The sequence below is a fragment of the Aptenodytes patagonicus genome, chromosome 3, assembly GCF_965638725.1.
Source record: "Aptenodytes patagonicus chromosome 3, bAptPat1.pri.cur, whole genome shotgun sequence".
Taxonomy (NCBI): domain Eukaryota; kingdom Metazoa; phylum Chordata; class Aves; order Sphenisciformes; family Spheniscidae; genus Aptenodytes; species Aptenodytes patagonicus.
In genome coordinates this window covers 95,551,754-95,572,723 of record NC_134951.1, presented here as the reverse complement: position 1 = coordinate 95,572,723, position 20,970 = coordinate 95,551,754, and the positions used below count along the sequence as shown (strand labels likewise).

Genomic DNA, 20,970 nt, shown 5'->3' with positions numbered 1-20,970 from the left:
TCTCTGTGTATTACGGTCTGGCAATTGTGAACAGCACAGAAGGAGACAGCTGTAAAGAAAAGCCTTTATTTTAGTGCATCTCCTCCCTGAGGCTCATTACCAACAGAAAACAAATCCAAAGAGACAGTCCTAGGACTCTTAACAAGCCCGTCTCAAACCTCTTGCCTACAGAAGAGGAATCGCCCCTGCAGGCAGGTGCAGGAAGCCCAGAACAGCAGTGCAGGAACACGCTTCCCAGCTACAGCCTGGTCACTCCATAGGCACAGAGTCCAGTTCATTCAGGAAGCGCTGACACTTTCCCATCAGGATCTTGATGGCTTCGCTCACCAGCACATCTGGAGGCAAGATACCCGTCGACTCCACTGAAACTGCACAGAGACACAAGTCAGCACAGCCACTACACAGCTTCAGCCTACACCTGGCTCCAGCATTTCTGTCCCATGTCTTCCCTTACACCGCACTTCTGACAAGCCAGATCTTCACAGCCAGAGGAGAAGAGGTTACGTTTGCCGGCAGGAAGCACAAACACATTCAATCCCAAAGCAACTCCAAACCACAACCTCAGTAGTTACCCACTGGAATATGAACGTATGAAGGCTGATGATGTGGGGGTAAGGGGGAGGCAGAGACCCAGTTATACATGCTGGCCAGTCTCTGTTTGTTTACACAAACCACAGCAGGGCTCTATGTTCTGTGGAAAATGGGGCACTTACAGATGTAATGGTTTCGCACTCTTGCCAGGCGCACAAGGTTTTTCAGACTCTCATGACGGAAAACTTCTCTGCTGAACGTGTCCAACCGTGCATTGGCTACTCTTGCCACCTTTTTTCCTAAAGGGGAAAAGATGAAACAAGATGGGCACCTGTAGCAGATGGGTGCCTTGTGGTCACGGCAGGTGCCTACCCCTCAAACACGCACTCCCCCATCAGCAAAAGCAGCAAAGCCACAAATATAAAGAATTAGCACATCCCCAACATGAAACTCCAACCTGATAGAACTGGTGTTCTTGAACAGTTCCAACCCAAACACAAAGCTTGTATGTACCCTTGGGCAGGACACAAGAAGTCTTCTCCATGCTCAGCTGCTGGAAAGAGCAAGCTCACTACCCAGTCTTACAGTCAACTGAACAGTACTGGAAGCTGCAGTCAGCAGCCGCAGGGCTCTGCAAGCAGGCACCCAATGCCTCAGCATTTCAGGGAGATCCCAGTTCATCACCCAACACATCTGCATGTGACAGCCACTCATCCATAAAACCAGGCTCAGAATAGCATGAACGGTTTTTCATCGGCAAGACAACATCACAACGTGGTTTTGTCTCTACAAGGTTTGGCTCTAGTCTCTAATCAGTCTCTGCTAAGGCTTGTAAGGAAAAAGGCACTTTACAGCAGGAAAAAAAATACCCTTGATGTTCTGGATCTCAATGACTCCAGGGGAAAAGCACTTCTGCAACATCTCAGCTGCCTCATCCTCAATGGGCTGCAGGAGCGTAATGTCAGGAAGCAGTCGATAACTAGCCGTGGCCACAGGAGAAAACTTCGCATGATCTTTACCTGCATGAAGAGTTAAGGATGAGGGCAGGCCTCAGGGAACAAGAGTGCGAGGATGCCGGGGCCTGAAGTTCCAGGGGGAAGGCCAGTTGTCCACCCTTCCCCTTCACATAGCTGTGCCCTAGTCCAAGCACTCGCACTCCTCCTCCTGCTGCCCCAGGACCCACGACTCACCTATACCCTTGACACAGTGCATAAGCACATCTATTTCCTGGCCAGGTCGCAACAGTGCAATGAGGATGTCATCGTGAACAGGTCGGAAGTCAGCATCTGGAAAGAGGTCTGTCTGATTCCCCAGGGGCACCCACGTCATATGTTTACTGTACACTGCGAAGAGAAGCCACAAGCATCAGCCAGCTGCTGTCTCAAAACAGGTTGCTGACCTGTACAGGATTGGAGATGGCAAAAAGTAAGTTTAGCAGAATGAGGGAATCGGCTCTCTCTGCTCACAGGGCTGAGAGAACAGATGAAATCCTGCCTCCCAAGACCAAAAAAGAAAAAACCAGCACCTATTTTTAGGAGAGATCTCACCTTTGTGATTGAAATATAGTTCATTAGGATCAGATGATTCTTTGGCTGCCTGAGGGTTTCGGCTGCATTTTATTTTCAGCTGGAACTGCAGAGTATCAATTTCTGTGCCTTCTTCATCTCCTGGGAAGGGGAGAACAGCGTGAGCCTCTATGGAATCACGCTTCTGCTCAGTTTACGTGACCCTGATTTCCTGCTTCAGGGGAAACTGTCAATATTTCTATTTGATCCAAGACTCTCACCTTGGTTTCTATATTCAAAGAGTCGAGGGTCAGCTCGGATAGGGATGAGGCCCAAGCGATGAGCCAGAATTTCATCCTGCACAATGGATGTGTTGTTGTACACAAAGACTTTCTCTACAGCCATCGTTGGCACCTCGGGGAGACAATGGATCAAGTCAGCGTAAGATGACAGTTGAACTAATGCCAACAGAATACCCATCTAGAGCGTCTCTTCTCTCCCATAAATAATTGCCCTACAGACTCTTTTCAGTGGCATTTCTGCCAAACCAGGCTACCCGATATACCCTCACGCCCAATATACCCCCTTCCCCGTTTGTTTTTTTTTTTCAAACAAATCATTTAAACAAATGATCACGAGAAGCGAAGGGCTGGCTGATCCACAGACACTACCAACAGCACCCTTAAGAGCAACAAGCACTACTGCTCATGCTGCTAAGGCCCTAACTCTCTTTGGGCTCCTGACACGCGTGCAGAAGGAATTTGCGCTTCTCTTCCAAACCCAGAAGCTGTCTGCAAGGGCTGACATAAGGCAGGACCCTCCCCGCTCCCCATCACTCAAGTACCCCCGCTCCTAGGCCGGCACCCCCAGGCCTTCCCCGCCCCGCCCCGCTGAGCCTCGGTCCCTGCCCTCCCCGCTCGCCCGCCCGCGGCGGTACCTCGGCGAGCAGGATGCGGCGGAAGGCGTTGGCGATGGCGGCGTCGATGCCCACCATGTCGAACTCCAGCGCGCCCTCCTCCTCGCGGATAATGTCCACGCGGAACGCCTGCACGGGCCACGCGCCGCGGGTCACGCCGGGCGCCGCGTGCGGGACCCGACCCGGCCCGCTCCCTCCCCCCCCCCCGCCGCCGCCGCCGCCCCAACCGCCGGCGGCGCCCCACCACCTCCTCGAAGCGCCGCTGGTCCCAGGCGTCCTCGTAGCCGGGGTAGTTGCCGGGGAAGTCGGTGGTGTGGACCTGCGAGGAGGCAAACGGGCGGGGCCGTGAGGGGGGCCGGGGCCGAGGCCGGGAGCCGGGAGCCCCCCGCCGCCCCACCCCGCCTCACTCACGTTGCGGACCCCGAACTCGCCCAGCACCACGCGGTCCCGCATCTCGTCGGTGCCCCGCTTGGCCGCCATGGCCGCCGCCGCCGCCGCCAGCGGGGGGCGAGGGGGGCGGCGCTCCCCGGCACGTGACGGACTTCCCCCCGCCCACGCGTGGCCTCGCCGCTCCGGGGGAGCGCGGCGCTCCCCCGCCGCCGGCCGGCCCGGGGTCCCTGCAGCAGCGCATTCCCCCCGCCCGGCCACCGCCCCTCGCTGTCTAGTCGTTCCCCCACCCCGCTGCGCCCTTCCCCGCCCTGCGCCACACACAAGATGGCGGCGCCGCCAGCCCGCCCTCGCGCGGCCTCGCGAGAGCGTGGGGCCCCTCCACGCCAACGTCACATCCAGGTGCTCCGCTGCTGGCGAGCGGCAGCAGCCAGCGCGGCGCGGGCCGGGCCGGGCCGTGCATCATGTCCGCGCCGGCGGGCGGCGGCGGCAGGAGCGGCGCCGCCGCCGACTGGGGCGGCTTCGAGGACAACATGCAGGTGGGGCCGGGCCGGGCCGGGCCGGGGGTGGTGGTGGTGGCGGCGGCGGCGGCGGCGGCGGCGCGGTGCGGTGGGGCCGAACCGAGCGGGTGCTGACGCTCTCTGCCCCGCCGCAGGGTGGCGGCTCCGCCGTCATCGACATGGAGAACATGGACGACACGTCGGGCTCCAGCTTCGAGGACATGGGGGAGATGCACCAGCGCATGAAGGAGGAGGAGGAAGAGGAGGCGGAGGGCGAGGCGGGGGCCGCCGAGGAGGAGGACGGGGAGTTCCTGGGCATGAAGGGGCTGCGGGGGCAGCTGGGCCGGCAGGTGGCTGACCAGGTGAGCGCGGCCCCCTGCCGCCCCCAGCCCCGGGGGGCCCCGCCTGCCCGCCCGGCCGCTGCCAGCTCCCTTCTCTCCGCAGATGTGGCAGGTGGGGAAGAGGCAAGCCTCCAGGGCCTTCAGCCTCTATGCCAACATCGACATCCTCCGGCCCTACTTCGACGTGGAGCCCGTCCAAGTGCGCGCCAGGTGGGCAGGGCCCGGCCTGGCCATCTCCACCGGGGGGGCACGGGGGGGCCGGCGGCTTCTTGCCGGCGAGAGGCTGGGTGTCCCCCCAGAGCGCGCAAGCTGGGGTGGGCTGGCAGCAAGGCTCAGATATGGGGAAACACGCTATGCTTTGTCCCAGCGTCCTTAATGAGGTCCCCCAGGTGGGCTGGCAGCCCTGTCGCCCGGCATTGCTGCTCAGGGCAGAAAAAAGGGCTTTGGGGCATCTTCAGCTTTTTACTTCTCAGGTGCATTATGTGGCTTCTGTTGGGTTTGCAACACATCTGTGTCCGAAACGGCAAGGTTTTGTGAGGCTGGATGAAGAAAGGTGCTTTTCCTTCCTGCTGTTCTATCAGTGATCTCTCATACCTGAGTGGATCCCTAAACGTTTTCATTGAATCCCCCCCAGCAAAGTTAACCCACTGACAGTAAGGTTTTCCTCCTTTAGTTACCTTATTTGACCCTTTAGAAGGAATCTCTGTCCCCCAAGGCCTGTGATCACAGCAGAAAACACTGGTAATGGGTGTATGGGATCTTTTACTTTTGAAGCATTTTGTTAACCATCCTGTTGTCTTCCCTGCTCCTGATGTCATTCCCTGCTTTGCTGTGATGCAGACTGCTGGAGTCCATGATTCCTGTGAAGATGATTAATTTCCCACAGGTGAGTTCCCTTTTGCTGAATCAGACTCCATGCCCAAGTGAACGTCCCACAGACACCCTGTAAAACTGAGGTACTCCATGTTATTAAGGACCTGAGTTTGTTAGGTTTTCATCTCCCTGAAAATATTAGTAAACCCTTTCCTGTGGTTGTTCCAAACCCTGATCTGCTACCTTTAGTGCTGGTACAGTTCTAGACCTCTAGACTTAACGTATCCCAGACTCCTCATCACACAACCTATTCTGCCCGGCTTCTGTCAGCAATGGCCTTCTCAGGCGGATAGATGATAAACTTCATCCAAGGCACTTCTTGCATCACTCGGGGTGGGGAGCCTGGTATTCAGGAGCACTAACCAAACCTTCCCTGATCTGTCTCCTCCCGTAGAAGATTGCAGGCGAGCTTTATGGACCCCTCATGCTGGTTTTCACACTGGTGGCCATCCTTTTGCATGGGATGAAGACCTCGGACACCATCATTGTATGTTGAGTCTCAGTGATAAGTTGTGGTTTGACCGGGCTCTGGATTGCTGTAATGACACTAGAAAGGGAGAGGAAACCTCTTCCATGACTAAATAGTGTCTTGCTGAAAAGCAGATTGATTTGAGGAAGAGCCTGTTGGTTTGGGGATGGGAGGAAGGACGCATGAGGAAGTCTTGATGCTCTGCTGCTGGGAGAGCTGGGGTGTCGGTCACATGGCACCCTGGGTGCTGCTAGTCAGCTATTTGATAATGCCTAGAAAGGCTCTGGGAACTCTCTGTGGTGGGATTTAGGTGCTGGCAGGTCACTTAGAATCATAGAATAGACTATATTTCAAGTTGGAAGGCACCCATAAGGATCATCGAGTCCAACTCCCTGCTCCTCACAGGAATACCTAAAACTAAACCATATGACCAGATGGTCCTTCTCACTTCTTTGAGTCCTCCTCATCCTGACGCTGTCTCCACAGAGGGAAGGCACACTGATGGGCACAGCCATTGGCACCTGCTTCGGTTACTGGTTGGGCGTCTCCTCTTTCATCTATTTCCTGGCATATCTATGCAATGCCCAAATCACAATGGTGCAGATGCTGTCACTGTTGGTATGTACCCAGGGATGCCCCAAGGTGCGGGTTGGCTGCATGGTGTTCCAGCACGAGGGTGGCCTATGAGTTCTTCCCAGAGAATGGGAGAAGTCTATGTAAATCGGTGGTCCCAGGTGACTACACTGGGACAACTGGAATTCCAGGATGCTCTTCTGACCTGCCCCATCCCAGGCACAGCAATAGCACAAAGAGGCAGTTCCTTCGTGCAGGTCTCCTGCTTTGCACTTCCTGATCTGAGAGCCTGGTGGTAAAAAAACCGGAGATTCCAATTTCCCTGGAATCAGAGGCTCTTTCCTCTGTTTCCCAAGTTGTTGCAATCTCTGACATCCCTGTGCATCCTTCAGACAGATTATCTGGGTGTGAACTGCTGTTAAAATTGTTGTGCTGGTTGACTCTGGTATTGAATGAGTGGTTTGTGAAGCTTTGCCTTGGTGAAGCATTGCAGGAATAGGCTGCTCATGCTCTTGATCAACGGCCTTTTGTGTGGGACTGATGCTTGTAACATGGACATTTTTGTTTTGTCAGGGCTATGGCCTTTTTGGACACTGCATCACTCTCTTTGTCACCTATAATATCCATTTCCACTCCCTCTTCTACATCTTCTGGTTGGGTGTTGGTGGACTCTCTACACTACGAATGGTAAGGGACAGGCAGCCTGGGGCCCTCCTCTTCTGGGGACAAAAAAAGGGAAGGAAGTGTTGTTTGTGTTCTGTTCCTTGGGCCAGGCAGTTCATTTCATAGCCAGTCAGGCTGCTGTGAAGAACAGCCTGACGGTCCTGGGTCATTTGGCCACTGGTGTAGGAGGTGACACTTGGCTTAATAACTTCGCACATTCTAACAGCTGCAGGAGGTTTGCTCCCTTACAGCCCCTGTTGCTGTGGAGAGCCATGCCTGAGCACCCTGAACTCGACAAGACTGGGCAAGGTTCACCTACATGAAACAAGTCAGATTACTCTGAATTTGGTGACGCAAACTGCAAAAAAGGCTCTGAGCAGTGTTTCCACTGGCTCTTGCTACTTGGAACATCCTCTTGTGTGCTCCTGACTGCAATGCCAGAGGCTCAGGTAGCACCTACCTTGTCTCTAATCTCCACCTCTCTCCTAGGTTGCTGTGTTGGTGTCGCGCACCGTGGGGCATACCCAGCGGCTCATCCTGTGTGGGACTCTCGCTGCTCTGCATATGCTTTTCCTCCTCTATCTGCACTTTGCTTATCACAAGGTGGTAGAAGGTAAGCAAGGGAGATATGAAGAAATATCCTGTTAGATCTGGGGGAAGAGGAGCTGCTTTTTGTTCTCTCAGAGAGAAAGGATGGACAGTTTGGATCTGACCTGAGGGCATCTGTGCCAGTTTGCAACCCAAGAGTGACCAGCATGAGCTTTATTAGAGGAAGCTGTCGAAGTAGGGCAGCAGGTAGATGTGGGGTAGTCTCTGTGCATTGAGTTTTAGTACTTACAGTACTTAAGACCTAAGTTGTGAGGCAGGACGCTTATTCTTTCTCCACAAGTGGTGTTACAGCACTGACTGTTCTTGCATGCAGATGTCCAGTCCCTTCCTGAATCTTGCTGAAGTCAGGTTGCTTTTCTCTGATCAGGAAATGTGTCATAAGTCTTTTTCCTTTTTTGTGTAACACCTTTTTTTATCTTCTGCTGTACAACGCTGATAGCAGAAGCTGCATCTTCCCCAGTCAGTGCCGTTTACCAGGTTATCATATTCAGGTCCCCTTTAAAAAAAAAAAAAAGCAAGCCCCTTTCTGAGTTTAAGCAGCGAGATCTGTTCATGGTATTGCAGCTAAATCTGCATAATTTGGGGTTACAGCACAGCATTACAAGTCCTTTTAGATGTAAATACTGTTCTTTCCTGGATCCATTCTTATGGAGAAGGTTCTGAGCCCTGATGGGCAACTTTTCAGCAGATGAAATAGAAAATTGCTTGGAGTATATTTTATCCTTCAAGGATATCCAAGACAGATTATCAGTCTTGAGAAGGTCATTGACAGGAACTGGAGGACACTTGCATTGGTACGCATGTTTCCTGCCAAGCAGGGGCTATGTTCGCATTGCAGTGACAAAAATTCCACATTGCACCCCCAGCTGCAGCTCCTGATGTGAGTCTGCAAGTGTACCTCGGGATGAAAGTAAAGAATTGGTCTAAGAGCAGGGTCTGTGCTGGGATAAGGGGGGGAGAGGATTTTATCAAGCTGCCTCAGCAGAGCAGTATCCCTGGCAATGTCTGCATTTGGGTCAAATGGTAGGGGACTGGATCTGGTACCCTCAAAGTGAAAGGATCTATGTTCCTCTTGGGAACACGCAGTTTCCCTGCCCCAAGGACAAGCTCTGATCTGTACCCTGTGGTCTCTGGATGGAGGTGTTTACTGCTGTTCACTTCTGGGGCTAGGTGTCTCCTCCCATCGTCTCCAAGTGCTTCACATGTCTTCAGCCCCGCCACCATCAGCCACTACCTGACCAGAAAGAAAAGCGAGAAGAAACATGCCATCTGCATCTGAACTAACTCTTGCCACTTCCCCTTTTTTTCTGTTCCCTGCAGGTATCCTGGACACATTGGAAGGACCCAACATGCCGCCCTTTCAGAGAGTTGCCAGAGACATTCCGGTCGTTTCCAATGCTGTACTGAACACAACAGCCAAAGCCGTTGCATTGACCCTGTAGTTTCACAGACTTGGACTTGCTTCCTTCACTACTTTCGGGGCTGCATAGGGCCGTAATAACCTGCTGCCTCTTAGGAACTGGACAGAACAGCAGGAAGAAGACTTGGTTTTGTTTTCCTGGATCTGGCCTTTGGGTTGCAGTTTTGGGCAGCTGAGTGAACTGCACGTCAGTGACTCAGAAGAACTACACTCTTCCCCCACCCAGGTCTGGGCTGTCTTGAGTAGATTGGTTCTGTTGCCTGTATGTTTAGCTGGGATTTCCCAGCACAGTTGTCCCTTACCCCTCTTTCTGCTTGCTGATGTAACCCCAGGGCTATCTGCCCTGTTCCTGTCCTGAAGAGGGAAGAATTAAATTGATGTTGGTGCTGAGTGATGTCTTATGTTTGAGCCTACTTGCATAATGGGAGAGTGGTGCTGGGTCTCTACACCTCTATCTGTCCCGTCCTAGACTCAAAGCAGGATTCTTTGCAATTTTCTGCTGTCCTACTTCAAATGTTCTGTGATACGTGGCCTGTCTTGGACACCTTTTTCGTAGCCCAAAAGGCACAGGAACTTTAGTTTTTCTGGAGATTTTCAGGAACAGCACAATGTTTAAGCACATTCTCTTCCTTGTCATGTTCCAGATTGATCCTGCTCTTCACTTGGTCCAAGCTGCTATCTCACCTCACCATCCCTTCGCCTGTGTATGTCAGAAATGCATCTGTTCCCATGCTTCCACAGCACTTACTGTTCTTAGCACCCTTCTGCCCATGTTGCTCTGTGGGATAGCAGTTCTGACTGCAGGGGCAGCATGTTTGTGCGTGGTCTGTGGATATGTCTGTTGAAGAGGCCAGTTCACCTCAGCTCACCCTCATGCAGCTTGGTCTCATGTCTCCCAGCCATGGGACTGTCACCCCATTGCTGTGAGCAGGAGCGGCATCCTGCTACCCCAGACACACAGTCTGCTGTGTACTGTCTGGCTTTTCTAGACTCAGCTTGGCCTTATTTTTGAAAGGATTCCTGGTGCCTTGAGAGTCTCTGGCAAACTTTTCTCCAGTGTTTCCATTAAACGAGGGGAGAAATGGGGGAGTATATAATAGTAGTAGAGTTGGCACATTTATCTCCAGCATACTGATGCAGGAAAGCTCCTGCATCAGTAAGATGGGGAAGCAGAGCAGCCCAGCCTAGACTTACTCGCACTGCAGTGACTCACAACTGCATAGTTCTGTCGTAGCCTTCCCTCACTGCTCTAACTTGTACTGGTCCAAGAATGGAAAGGCGTGAGCTGCTATCTGGCTTTCACCTTCTCCCCCTTCTCCCTGTAGCTCTGGATGACTTGGGGAGAGGAGCCACTCCTCAGAGAAGTTCACTCATGCTCAGGCCGGAAAAAAACCCCAAGATGTTTCCCTGTCTTGGTGTACCCGTAAGTTAGCTGTGCACAAGGCAGATAGCATGTCAGAACTAGACTCTTTGGCCCCTTGCTTGTATTAGTGGGAGAGGATGCAGCTGTAGTGGCATTCGGACTAGTGCCAAGGTGCAATGAAAGAGAGAAAGATAGCACCAGCTACTGTCGTCAGGCTGGTCATCTGCTTCAGTTAAAACAAAAATGTAACCGGATAGGACTTGCGCATTTTCAGTCACAGACCTACTTTCCACTATTTACTTATTCCCGAGTTCATAATTTGTTCCCCTTCCAAGGGCAAGAAGCTTGTCTGCTAACAAACACACACATAATAGATGTTCTCTCACTCTCTTCCCCCCCCCCGCCCCCACCTTGTGAAACGTATTTTGGCTGAAGAACACCACTCAGAGCAAGTTGTTTGGGGGAATGAGATTAATTATTTGGGCTAATAGTCTCCACATTTTTTGGACCAACTGAACCACTTTAAGCTCCTAGAATTTCCATTACTTTCAAACTTGACAAAATGGAAGTGTTAGTTTGTAATGCTGCATGACTCTGGTATTTCCCTCTTTATAACTCCATGGGAGGTTGGTTTCTAATTTGCACTTCTTGACCTGGCAGCCTAGAACGGGTCTGTTTCTCCTGGTGCAAACTCTCCAAGCACAGGCAGAGGGGAAGGAAAGGAGAAAGAGACAATTGTCACTAGAATAAATCCAGCCAAGAAGAAAAATTGTTCTGTGCCAAACGCTATCACTGCTGATCTACAGACACTGTCGAAGAAGAGCTGTGCTCCCCTCCCACACCTAGCCACTTAGCTAAATCAGAGGGGTGAAGCTGTGCCTTGTGTTTTCACTCAAAGTGCAGGAGAAAGCAGTGAGTAAACTCTTCATGCTTCCCCTGCGCAGCTTGTGTGTCATGTCAGCCGGGGACAGATGACGAGGGTGACAACCAACCACGCTCTCGGAAGCTGTGGGGCTTGCTCTGCTCCAGTTCTTCAGCCCTGATTAATTCTCTGTGCAGCAGCAGCTGGAAGCTGAATTGTTCTATACTGCCAGAAATTCAGCACTTGGCTGAGAGCTTCAGCATCCTCTTTTGCTAACAGAGAGGGACGTGCTTTTGCAGGGAAATGCATGCATGCTGCAGTTCCAGGGAGCATGCTGAGCACGCAGCCTTAGTGAAGACCTTGTGGGAGGGCATCTCTCTGTGCTTACTCAAGTCTTCTAGTTATCAGGACAAGCCTTGCAGCCCTATCATGCCAGACTATCTCTGCCTTTGTTTCCTGCCATGGCTCTTGCAGCAAATCTAAAATAATTTTCTCCCTCCTTCCTTGCAGCAAATCTGAAATAATTCCCCCCTATCACCTTCCCCTTTTGAGGAAGGGTAGATCTGTGAGAATTGTGTAAGCCCCTTTTTATTAAAGCTGAAATAAACATATAAAGCAGTCAGATTAGAAAGAGGAAGATAAAATGTATATTAAAGCATCTATGACTTCCTCCTCTCCTCTGCAGTACCTGGGAGTCCAACCCTTCTTACAGTCCATCCTTGTTGCACTAATCATCACCTTAGTTGTGGTTTTGGGTTACAGGTAGGCTGTTTCTTCTCCCATTTGTTTTCCTTCCTGTGTCTAGCCTCACTCTAACTGCTCCTCATCCACTGTTTTTCTCTGTTTATGTGTTAGCTCTTAATGGCATCAGTCTAGAGAGTGAACTCTCATTCCTTGTGCCCCCAGGAGGTAAACAATAAACTACCTTCCTCATACCTGCTGGGTAACTGCACATGACAAGGAAGCAACATCTAGTTCTTCACAAAGTATTACTGCCAAATTCCCCTCTGCATAGCCCTGAATTAGGTTTAGTGAGCCAAAGCTTCAAACCATTAGCTCCTGTGCCACTTTTCCCAATGTATTTGAGCATGAAGCAAGGTAGGACGCTTGTCTCCTCAATGTGCTCTTGCTCCTGACAACAGGCAGTGAAGATGCCAGCACTAGGGCATCTTAATCAATGCTTGGGGACTGCTGCTGTCAACTGAAGTGGGACATGTCCCAGGGGCTCTCCTCCAAGCACGTCTCTAATAATAGCCTGTTTAACGAAGCATGGGTTAATTAGTGCCTGGAGGCAATTGCAAGGTGAGACTGAGTGCAGTCTTTCAGTCAACCTGTAGGGATCAGCAGCTGGTATTTCCTTGGTCACCTCCCTGCCCACCACTCTGACACCCAGCCTCTGCGCCTCACAGCCCTGCAATACGTAGGATCCCGTTCTCACCTGGACCATTTAACGTGACCTTAGAGATCAGTCGCTCCTTTTTTGAAAGCCAACACCTGTACCACAGCTGGATGCTCGCAGCTGCTGCTCATATCCCAGCGCAGATGTGTTGCCAGGCCAGCGGTCTGGTCTTGCCGCAGCTTGCAGGTACAGTATCAAGCCCATGCATCCCTGTGCAACAGGGAAACAGAGAGAGGTGTGTAGATAGCTCTAGAGAACAGCAATGGATTACTCAAAGGGCACGGTGACACCTACACTGTACATTAGATGCTGCAGCCAAAGTCTTAAAGCTGACATCTGAGTCCAGCTTCTTATCTGCTGCTCCCCTTGTCTCATTCAGGACCTAACGTGCAGCCCTCAGCTTAGGTGACCTGCTCCTCCATTTCAGTGAAGAATTGCTTCACGTCCCCCTCCACATCCTATTTTTCCCCTCACTTTCCACCCCCTCTCTTCCACCCTGGCCTGCAAACCAAGCAGAGGAGCCTGGGTTTGTCCCAGAGTTAACCACCAGACTGGAATTCGCTTGAGTGCTGCTATATGCAGCAGCCAGATTAGTTAGGTGCAGAAAGCTGCCTACTTAGGCGGTTTAACCTAATTTCCACATCACTGGCTTCCTTTTTCAGTTCAGTGGAGCTGAAAACACAGGGGCCCTGCTTCCTATTTCTCTCCAAATACAGGATTACCCGACGGGGGGAAAGAAGCGACAAATCCCTCTGATCCATACCTGCGAATTAGCAGGGGGCCCCTCATACCTCAGGTCAGGCTGAGGCTGAAGGCTGCATGCTTGCAGGGATATGGAAGCCTGCAGCACTTCCCCAACCCTCCACCTCTCACCAGCTGCCTCCGAGCACGAGCTCCATGAGCCCTGGGCCATGAGGAGCAGTTCACACTGACCTCGCCATTAAGCCATGGGTCCAAGTTCAAGGTGTAGCGGGTTTAAGCATAAAAGTCACCGAAGCTAGTGGAAGACTGCTGTTCCTCAGACCAAGAAGCACCCAGACTATGCCATGGCCCAATGGCTTTGGCCCCTTTCCCAGGTGGGAGCACGGCCGGCAGGGAGAGCCCTTCCCAGGGGCTTCTCCCACCCTCCCTCCCTCCTGCATCCCCTCAGTGACAGGGACACAGCCCCCTCTGGCCTTGGCCCCACCATCACCTCAGGGCGGCAGGCAGGAGCCGGCGGGCACCGGTGCCGTCCCTCACGGGCTTCGAGTGGCGCCGGGGCCCAAGATGGCGGCGGGGGACGCCGGGGTGGGATTGGGGGTCACTCCCCGCCCGCCCCCTTCCGCGAGGAGGCGACCCCGCCCGGCGAGGGGCCGAGGGGAGGGCGGCAGGCGGCGGCGGCCCGCCCCGGGCGGTAGGAGGGCCCGGAGCCGCGGCAGGGAGGAGGCGGGGCAGCCCGGCAGGTGCGGGCGGGGCGGGGCGGGGAGCGGCGGGGCTGCCCGGCCCCCTCCCGGCGATGCTGGCGCAGCGGGGCGGCGCGGCGCCGCGGGGCTCAGAGCCCGGTGCCAGTCCGGATTAGCCCCCGCCGATGGCTCCCCGGGTCTCGCTGCCCGCGGAGGGGCGGCGGTCCCGCCGGGTGGAGCGGGGCGGCTCGGCGGCCGCCGGTAGGGCTGCGCGGTGACGCCTCCGGGGCCGCGGTGGGCCGGGCCGGGACTGCCCGGCGGCAGCGGCGGCGCCCGCCCCGGCCCGCAGCGCGCAGCGCGGCTCCCCCCCGGCGCCCAGCCGCCGCGACGGGATCGGCGGGCGGCGGCGGCGGCGGCGGGCGGCGGCTCCCCGAGCGGGGGGAAGATGCTGCCGGGGTCCATCCAGATCTCCGGGGAGACGCTGTCGGGGGCGGAGATCCGGGACATCTGCGAGAGCCTGCGGGAGAACTCGGTGCGGCTGCTGTCGCTGCGCGGCTGCCAGCTCTCCGAGCGGGACTTCGGGCACGTCTGCCGGGGGGCGGCCGAGTCCCGCTCCCTGGCCCAGCTCAACCTCAACCTGGGCATCGTCTCCAACATCAACCGCGTCAAGCAGCTGGCCGAGGCCCTGAAGACAAACCGCTCCGTCCAGTCCCTCTTGTGAGTACAGCGGGGCGGGGGGCTGCGGGGCGTGCTCCTGGCCCCCTCCCGGGCAGGGACGGGTCTTTCAGGGGCTCGCGGCTCCGGGTCAGCTGCTGAATCTAAGTCTCGTCGGAGGAAAAACGCCCTTGACGTTGCAGAGGGTAACCCCTCGCCCTTCGCCCGGCTGGGAGGGAGCCCCTCTCCCCCCGCCGGCTGGGCACGGCCCTGGCTTTCCGTCCCGGCCCCTCCAATCTGGCTTGCCCTGGTGGCAGGGGCTGCTTCTGCCCCGCTGGCATCCCCTGCACCCCCTCCTCCCGGCCAGGAGAGAAGGGTCGCCGTAGTGGCTGGCTGACCCTCACAGCAGAGGCTTCCCAGTGCTTTTTCCCCACCTGGGGTTAGGATTTGTCATCCTCCTCATTTCATCTCCTTCTCCCTCCCCGTAGGGTTAGTTAGCCCCCAGGAAGAAGGCTGCTTAGTAATTTTCCCTTTTACCTGCACAGCCTCCATGGGAGTCCCCTGACAGATGCAGGCTTGGCCCTCCTCAACCCTGCTCTCTCCATCCACCCCTCGCTGGTGGCTCTGGATCTAGGAGACTGCATGCTGGGTGATGAAGGCATCAACCTTATCTGTGGGCTCCTGCCGCCTGACGGGGCCAAGTCCGGTAAGCACCAGGGGTTGTGGGCTGCACAATGACCAGTGGAGCTTCACATGGAGCAGATGCATGCAGCAATAAATCCTCAGCCCTGGAGGAGGCAGGCTCTGTAGTTTGTCTGGGCTGAGGAATTTCTTTCCCTAACTTAAGTAAAGCAGAAAACCCAAGCAATTGAGGAGCGGTTCCCTTGGTCAGGCATGGAGTTTCTGCTATTGATCTGTCCTGCGGGCAGTTTGGAGCTCAGGGACCAACAGGTTGCTTCTGGTTCATGACAGGAGCATTTGAAACTGGAGGAGGTGACAGCTTGGACTTTGAATTTATTCTTTTGCATTTGTGTGTGGATAATGACCGTAGATAAATGTATGATGTGCCCCCACCTCAGCACTTGGCTTTACTGTCAGCGCCTGGGAATTGTCCCTGCTTGCGGGTGCACTCTGTGGGTGTATAGTTGCATGGTCATAGCCTTAGTGCCAAGACTCAGATCCTTGCAGGGGATGATCTTTGGTGGTCAGAGGCCAATGGGCCAGTTAAGCTGAGAGCTGGCATGTGCTGAGGTAACACCACCCTGACTCTCAAGGTGCTTTCCACCTCTCCCCAGCACCTTCTCCCCTGCGTGCTCACAGTGCCACTGATGCTGTTATCTCTGCTGGCCACCCCTCCCAAGTGCAGGCTTCAGAGCCTACTGTCCCTGTTACCCTCTTTCCAACCTGTCACCTTGTGCCACCTCCTTCTCCTGGTCAGTCACCTCGCACACCCCTTGTTTCCATTGTGTTTGCTATTTAGGTTAAGGAGGACACAGGTTGGGAGAGCAGAGAAATGGGGCAGTCACAGCATGGGCAAATGAAGGGCTACTGCTGAAGGCAGTGAAATATTTCATTGATCAGTGAAATATGTGATTACAGTTCTCAGAGCAAACCAAACCCTTTAGCCCGTCGGAGTACAGGGGACACGACTCAAAGCAGTTCTGGTTAGCTGAACTAGTTCCCCTGAGACTGCTTTGGTGACCCTAAGGCTCTGGTTTGGCTTCTCTCTCTTCTCCAGGCCTCAAAGAGCTAACGCTGAGCGCCAACCCAGGCGTCACAAGCAAAGGCTGGGGACGCCTGGCCATTGCAGTGGCTCACAGCTCACAGCTCCGTGTGCTGAACCTGGACTACAACCCCCTAGGTAAGCTGGGGGGGCAGGGAGGAGGAGCAGGGGACGCTGCACACCTGCCTCTTGGCATTTGTGCGATTTGTGCTGGTGGGTGGCCAGGGACTGAGCTCTAGAAGGGTGGCAGAGCATCACCAGCAGGATGGGGCAGTTTCTTGCATAGGTCCCTTTCTGGTCCCCAGCAGTGAGTTCACCCTGCCGGGTGCCCTCAGCTGTAGGGAAAGCCAGCCTTGCTGCTCTGCTTGTGTGAGGTGGCCACGTGCCCTGCGGGGAGGTGCAGAAAGGAGGTTGTGCCTTGACCGCTCCACCGCCTTTGTCGTCACGTTTGACCCTCCACGTCTCCCCTGTTCCTGAAGCCCTGGGCACTGATGCTGGCTTGGCAGATGCAGTATGTCCCTGCGCTCCCCCCCTCATGTTCCCGGGGAGCAGGGAGGAGGAGGAGGAGAGCCTGGCACTCGTTGCCATAGAAACCAACTCTCTCCAGCTCTGCTGCAAGGTGGGGAGGAGGAGATGGGGCCATGCCTCCCTGAGCAGCAGCAGGGCACTCCCCTCCTCACCCCATCTGGAAACACAGCCTCCCTCCAGTCCCTGTCTGTCTGACCAGGTACCTCCTTTTGGGCAGGAAAGGCCCCAGGGTGTTACCCGACAGCAGCCTGGTTTTTTTCCAAGAGAAGGTCTCACAGTTGTACAGTATCTTGGCACTCACTGGGGAATGTCAGTCTTGTCTGTTCACCAGCATCAATCTTTAATGCTCCTGGTCCTGCTGTGTCCACCCCCAAAAGTCTGCCCCCTTTCCAGGGAGGCAGTCCATCAGTTGGTGCAGAGTCCTCTGTCCAGCTCCAACCTCCCCCTAGACTGAGGTATTCAGCTCCTTATTCTATGTCTGGGATGCCTTACAAGGGCTGTAAAAGGCCCTCGCATCCTTGAGTAGGAAGGAGATTTGGGAAGATAAGGTTCCTTGGAGAATAAAAACAATTTCACTGTGTTCCTTCGTGTTCCCCCTGGTAATCAGTGACTGATCCCGTAACCACAAAATGGTGCACCTTTACCTTGCCTCTTTTCTCAGTTAACGGCTTTTTGTTCCCCCCAAGGTAACCGAGATTTGGAGGTTGTCTGATGGCAGAAATACTCAGAGGATGTTTCTGTAACAGCCCCAGGCCCATGAGGTCATGTGGTATTACATGAAGGAAGGCAGGCACTGCTGACAGCCCCGGTTTGCTTCTCCCGCAGGTGACCAGGTAGCAGGGATGCTTGCCGTCGCTGTGGCCTCCAGTCGAACCCTCGAAGTTCTGGACTTGGAGGGAACAGGACTTACCAACCAGTCAGCCCAGGTATGAGAGCCTACAGTTACTCTACAGCATCACTGACGTCTCAAGGGCATAGGTCTTGGCTGTTTATAGAGGCCCTAGGACCTATACCTGCCTTCATCCCCCTCCCCCAGTCCACATGCACCCCCATCCCTCCCTGCGCCCAGGGGCACTGTTGCTTTCCCCTGTCCTGTTGCATTTGGCCACAGGAGGAGCTCGTAAGCCACAGCTCTGACCTAGAGCTCCTGGATCTCCCTCAAGTCAGCAGGGAGAAACACGCGGCTCTATTTGTAGTTTGGTTTTCTTGGAAGAAGTAAGGGGTTGGACTTGTGACTGGGGATCAGAGCTTAAAGCTCTGTGGACAGGTAGGGACCAAGGGTTGGTAGCACAGACTCTCCTCTCAGAGCCCCAGCTCCCAGTGGTAAGAGGGGACTAGCCTGGATATGTGGCAGCAACAAGGTGTAGAGCACTCCCTTCCTCTTTAGATAGAGCCAGGAAATCCAGGCTCGGCTCTTCCCACAGAAAGATGGGAAGTCCTCAGGCTCTCAGAAAGCCTGGCCAAGGAGGCTCAAGGCCAAGGGAAGGTAGAGGTAAGAAGAGGAGGGCGGGAGTCTGCAGGGAGACAGAGCACTGAAGCTCTTTCTGCTCAGCCTAGCTGCTGTTTGTGCTGCTTGTCAGCCTGCTTATCTCACTCTCCGCCCAGACCTTGCTGGACATGGTAGAGAATTACCCCACAGCCCTACGGACACTCATCCTGGCAGAGAACAACATTAGTCCTGAGCTGCAGCAGCAGATCTCTGACCTGCTCTCAGAGGGTGAGGAAGAGGAGGAGACAGAGGCTCGCGAAGTCACAGCCAGGGAGAAGAACCCCTGGATCTGCCAGAACAGTAAGAACTCTGGGACCTGGGCTGTGGGCAGGGGCTGACAGGCAGGAATTGGGGTGTCTGGGGTGTTTCCAGTGCCACTAGTCTCTCGTGGTGGGGTTGGTGAATGGGGTCTGTCCCTTCTCCCTGTGAACTGGAATCCAGACAGCCTCCAGGCATGACCTTCAAGTTAAATAGTATTGGGCTGAGCCGTGCGTGGAAAGGCAGCCTGCAAGGACAATGCAGCTGCTGCAAAGAGTGGAAACGGTACCTCAGAGGTGTTTTCCCTGATGCTGCAGGAACGAAATCGTTGCGCAAAGTCTTAAAACTCAAGGGCAGGAGCATTAAAGATCTTGGGGGCCTTTGCCAGATATCCTAGCCAAAACTTGTGTCATTCCTCACTGCTTCCAGAACCTCCCTGCAATCCGCACAGCATCAGCTATTCGTATCTCTGCATCCCAAACGTGTGAAGGGTTAGCCAGGTGCCACAGCCTGTCAGTTGCTTGTAACAGGAAAAAAAGTATATTATGGAGATAGCAGTAGCCTGTTGTGTGTTGTTTGTATATGTGATATTGTATATTGTCATGCCTACCTTGTGATCCTGCTGGTTTGGCATTTTTTTTTTTTACCTTTAGTTGTCCTTTCCCCCTCCCGATTCTCATATCAGACTAGCAGCAGACAAGCACAACCACTCCCTGGGCCTCAAAAAATCTGGATCCTCATTTATTAGAGCCATAAAAATCCTTTACCGACAGCTCTAGCCAGGTTTTGGATCCAGTTTCCAGAAATTGATCCCCAAAATGAAGATCCCACACAGCAGTTTTGAATGTGTAGGACTCTGGATCTGAAGCACATGGGCATTAAAGATCTCCTCCCTCACATCCAGGAAAAACAATTTTTTTTCTGTTTAAAAAGGCTTTTGGATGGGAAACTGGTACCCTGCTGAGTTTCTTACTTGCTATGCATGCCCATCCTCCTTGCAGCCGATTCACTTGGCGTGGGGAGAGTCGCAGTGTTCCTGGCTGGCGCTCTGTGCCATTGCAGAGCCAGCAAGCTGCCCTCACCTTCCTGAGGCAGGCAGGGGAGGGCTGCACAAACCCTCCATTCATGCAGTGCAGAAAGTCAGGATTTCTAGGCCTCTGCTGACATAAAATGGCTGCTTGCCTGCTGCGTTCCCTGCTCTTGGGAAAGCAACACCACCACCCTACGTGGGTTTAGTTGGCTTGCAGCCTGCCAGCCCATCCCACCTGGACACTATCTCTCTAGTTGAAAAGACACTTGGTGAGTGCAGATTTAAAGGTCTGGGTAAGGGCATGGCTCGGTCAGCACAACCAGTATCACCTGCAAGTGTATGTGGGGAGGGTTCAGAGCTGATGTTCCTCTTGACAGCCAAGATAACAAGTGCAGATCCCCACCCTGGGCTCTTGCTGCTGTCTCTGCCTTCCCCCCTCCCCAAACATCGATTCTGTTCTGCTGCGTGGCCAGAATAGACCTAGTTACTACTTAATCTCACAATCCTCTCAGCAGTTTGCTTCCCACCTGCAGCGCTCTAATTCCTCATCCTCACCTCTGGATCTGGAGTACAGCTCCACGCTCTCCGGCAGCCCAAATGGCTCACGGTTTTCTCCCTCTCTCGCCACAGATTCCAGCTCCCAGATGGTCCTGATGACGTCAGGTCTCGGTGACAGCCTCTTAGCAGAAACAGAAATGTAGCTGGGCTACCCTGCCTGCTTCTGCTGGGAAGAGCACTGTGCCTGGAGGAGTGTGCGTCCGCCAGCCCCCCTGCCTCCGGTGGGCTGCCCCAGCCGTCTTCTCACACATTTCACGTCCTATTGACGCCTCAGCTCTCTGAGTGCCAGAGCCTGGTCTGAGCGAATCTCTACACACGTCTCTGTGTTGTCACGCGCCCCGTCGGCCACTTGTGATTGTCCAGTTGCTGCATGTGTAGCTCACGCTGCCCTGCCTCCCCCCTGCCGTGCCCGGCTGTGCCCGCAGGGCACAGGCTGTATTTATTCAGATGTGTATAAGAGATGTTCTTTCTATTGCTTGTACTGCTGTCGCGATGAGAGTTTTATAAAGGTCACAGACGTGGCACCACTCATGGTGGCGTGAGCCTCCGTCACTCCGTGCCCCCGATGGGGCAGATGCCGATAGGCACAGGCAGGGGCCCGGTGACAGGAGCAGGCAGGAGCTGTGCTGGGGGCTCGGAGCACCGGCAGGCGGCAGCAGCCCCTCGCCCCCGCCACCTGCCCAGCTTGCGGGCTTTCTCCGTCCTTGCAGAGGCAGGTTCTCCACAGTGCTTGCCTGGCCCTGGAGGTCCAATTTGCTGTCCCCCAGGCCGTCCCTCTGCTCAGGAGGTAGAGGGCTGGGCTAGAGCCCATCTGCAGGGAGCTTGGCACCAGCCGTGCACCCTCTGGTGAAGGTTTCAGCCCGCATCAGCACTGCGGGTTTCACTGCTCGGCCAAGTGCCCCTTGCTGGAGCAAGGCAAGGAAGGTGATTGTGCTTC

General features: G+C 54.5%; 3 protein-coding genes across 3 annotated transcripts; 2 read left to right on the top strand and 1 right to left on the bottom strand.

Moving 5' to 3' along the window:
• Positions 1-52: 52 nt before the first annotated feature.
• Positions 53-3,463, bottom strand: POLR1C (RNA polymerase I and III subunit C). Its single transcript, XM_076334308.1, has 9 exons — positions 3,364-3,463; positions 3,200-3,271; positions 2,974-3,081; positions 2,318-2,450; positions 2,079-2,198; positions 1,722-1,874; positions 1,401-1,550; positions 714-830; positions 53-368 (listed from the first exon to the last, which is right to left on the bottom strand). Exons 1-9 carry the CDS (start codon positions 3,430-3,432, stop codon positions 250-252), a joined length of 1,041 nt encoding a protein of 346 aa, XP_076190423.1. The 5' UTR covers positions 3,433-3,463; the 3' UTR covers positions 53-249.
• A 322-nt stretch (positions 3,464-3,785) lies between these two features.
• YIPF3 (Yip1 domain family member 3) lies at positions 3,786-9,177 on the top strand. Its single transcript, XM_076334307.1, has 9 exons — positions 3,786-3,878; positions 3,995-4,201; positions 4,284-4,390; positions 5,021-5,066; positions 5,448-5,540; positions 6,009-6,140; positions 6,669-6,782; positions 7,248-7,371; positions 8,688-9,177. The coding sequence occupies exons 1-9, from the start codon at positions 3,804-3,806 to the stop codon at positions 8,807-8,809; spliced, it is 1,020 nt and encodes a 339-aa protein (XP_076190422.1). The 5' UTR covers positions 3,786-3,803; the 3' UTR covers positions 8,810-9,177.
• A 5,012-nt stretch (positions 9,178-14,189) lies between these two features.
• Positions 14,190-20,564, top strand: LRRC73 (leucine rich repeat containing 73). The gene is made up of 6 exons (XM_076334305.1): positions 14,190-14,510; positions 14,993-15,153; positions 16,186-16,308; positions 17,524-17,624; positions 18,304-18,487; positions 20,106-20,564. Exons 1-6 carry the CDS (start codon positions 14,239-14,241, stop codon positions 20,174-20,176), a joined length of 912 nt encoding a protein of 303 aa, XP_076190420.1. The 5' UTR covers positions 14,190-14,238; the 3' UTR covers positions 20,177-20,564.
• Positions 20,565-20,970: the final 406 nt, after the last annotated feature.

Excerpts from the sequence above, each read along its gene's own strand:
- POLR1C (XM_076334308.1), bottom strand. The coding sequence starts at position 3,432 with ATGGCGGCCAAGCGGGGCACCGACGAGATGCGGGACCGCGTGGTGCTG. Across the intron at positions 3,082-3,199 it reads ACCAGCGGCGCTTCGAGGAG|GCGTTCCGCGTGGACATTAT; the intron begins GTGGTGGGGCGC and ends TGGCCCGTGCAG. Across the intron at positions 1,551-1,721 it reads GCACTGTGTCAAGGGTATAG|GTAAAGATCATGCGAAGTTT; the intron begins GTGAGTCGTGGG and ends CTCTTCATGCAG.
- YIPF3 (XM_076334307.1), top strand. The coding sequence starts at position 3,804 with ATGTCCGCGCCGGCGGGCGGCGGCGGCAGGAGCGGCGCCGCCGCCGAC. Across the intron at positions 4,202-4,283 it reads GCCGGCAGGTGGCTGACCAG|ATGTGGCAGGTGGGGAAGAG; the intron begins GTGAGCGCGGCC and ends TTCTCTCCGCAG. Across the intron at positions 6,141-6,668 it reads TGCAGATGCTGTCACTGTTG|GGCTATGGCCTTTTTGGACA; the intron begins GTATGTACCCAG and ends TTGTTTTGTCAG.
- LRRC73 (XM_076334305.1), top strand. The coding sequence starts at position 14,239 with ATGCTGCCGGGGTCCATCCAGATCTCCGGGGAGACGCTGTCGGGGGCG. Across the intron at positions 14,511-14,992 it reads CGCTCCGTCCAGTCCCTCTT|CCTCCATGGGAGTCCCCTGA; the intron begins GTGAGTACAGCG and ends TTACCTGCACAG. Across the intron at positions 17,625-18,303 it reads TTACCAACCAGTCAGCCCAG|ACCTTGCTGGACATGGTAGA; the intron begins GTATGAGAGCCT and ends CTCTCCGCCCAG.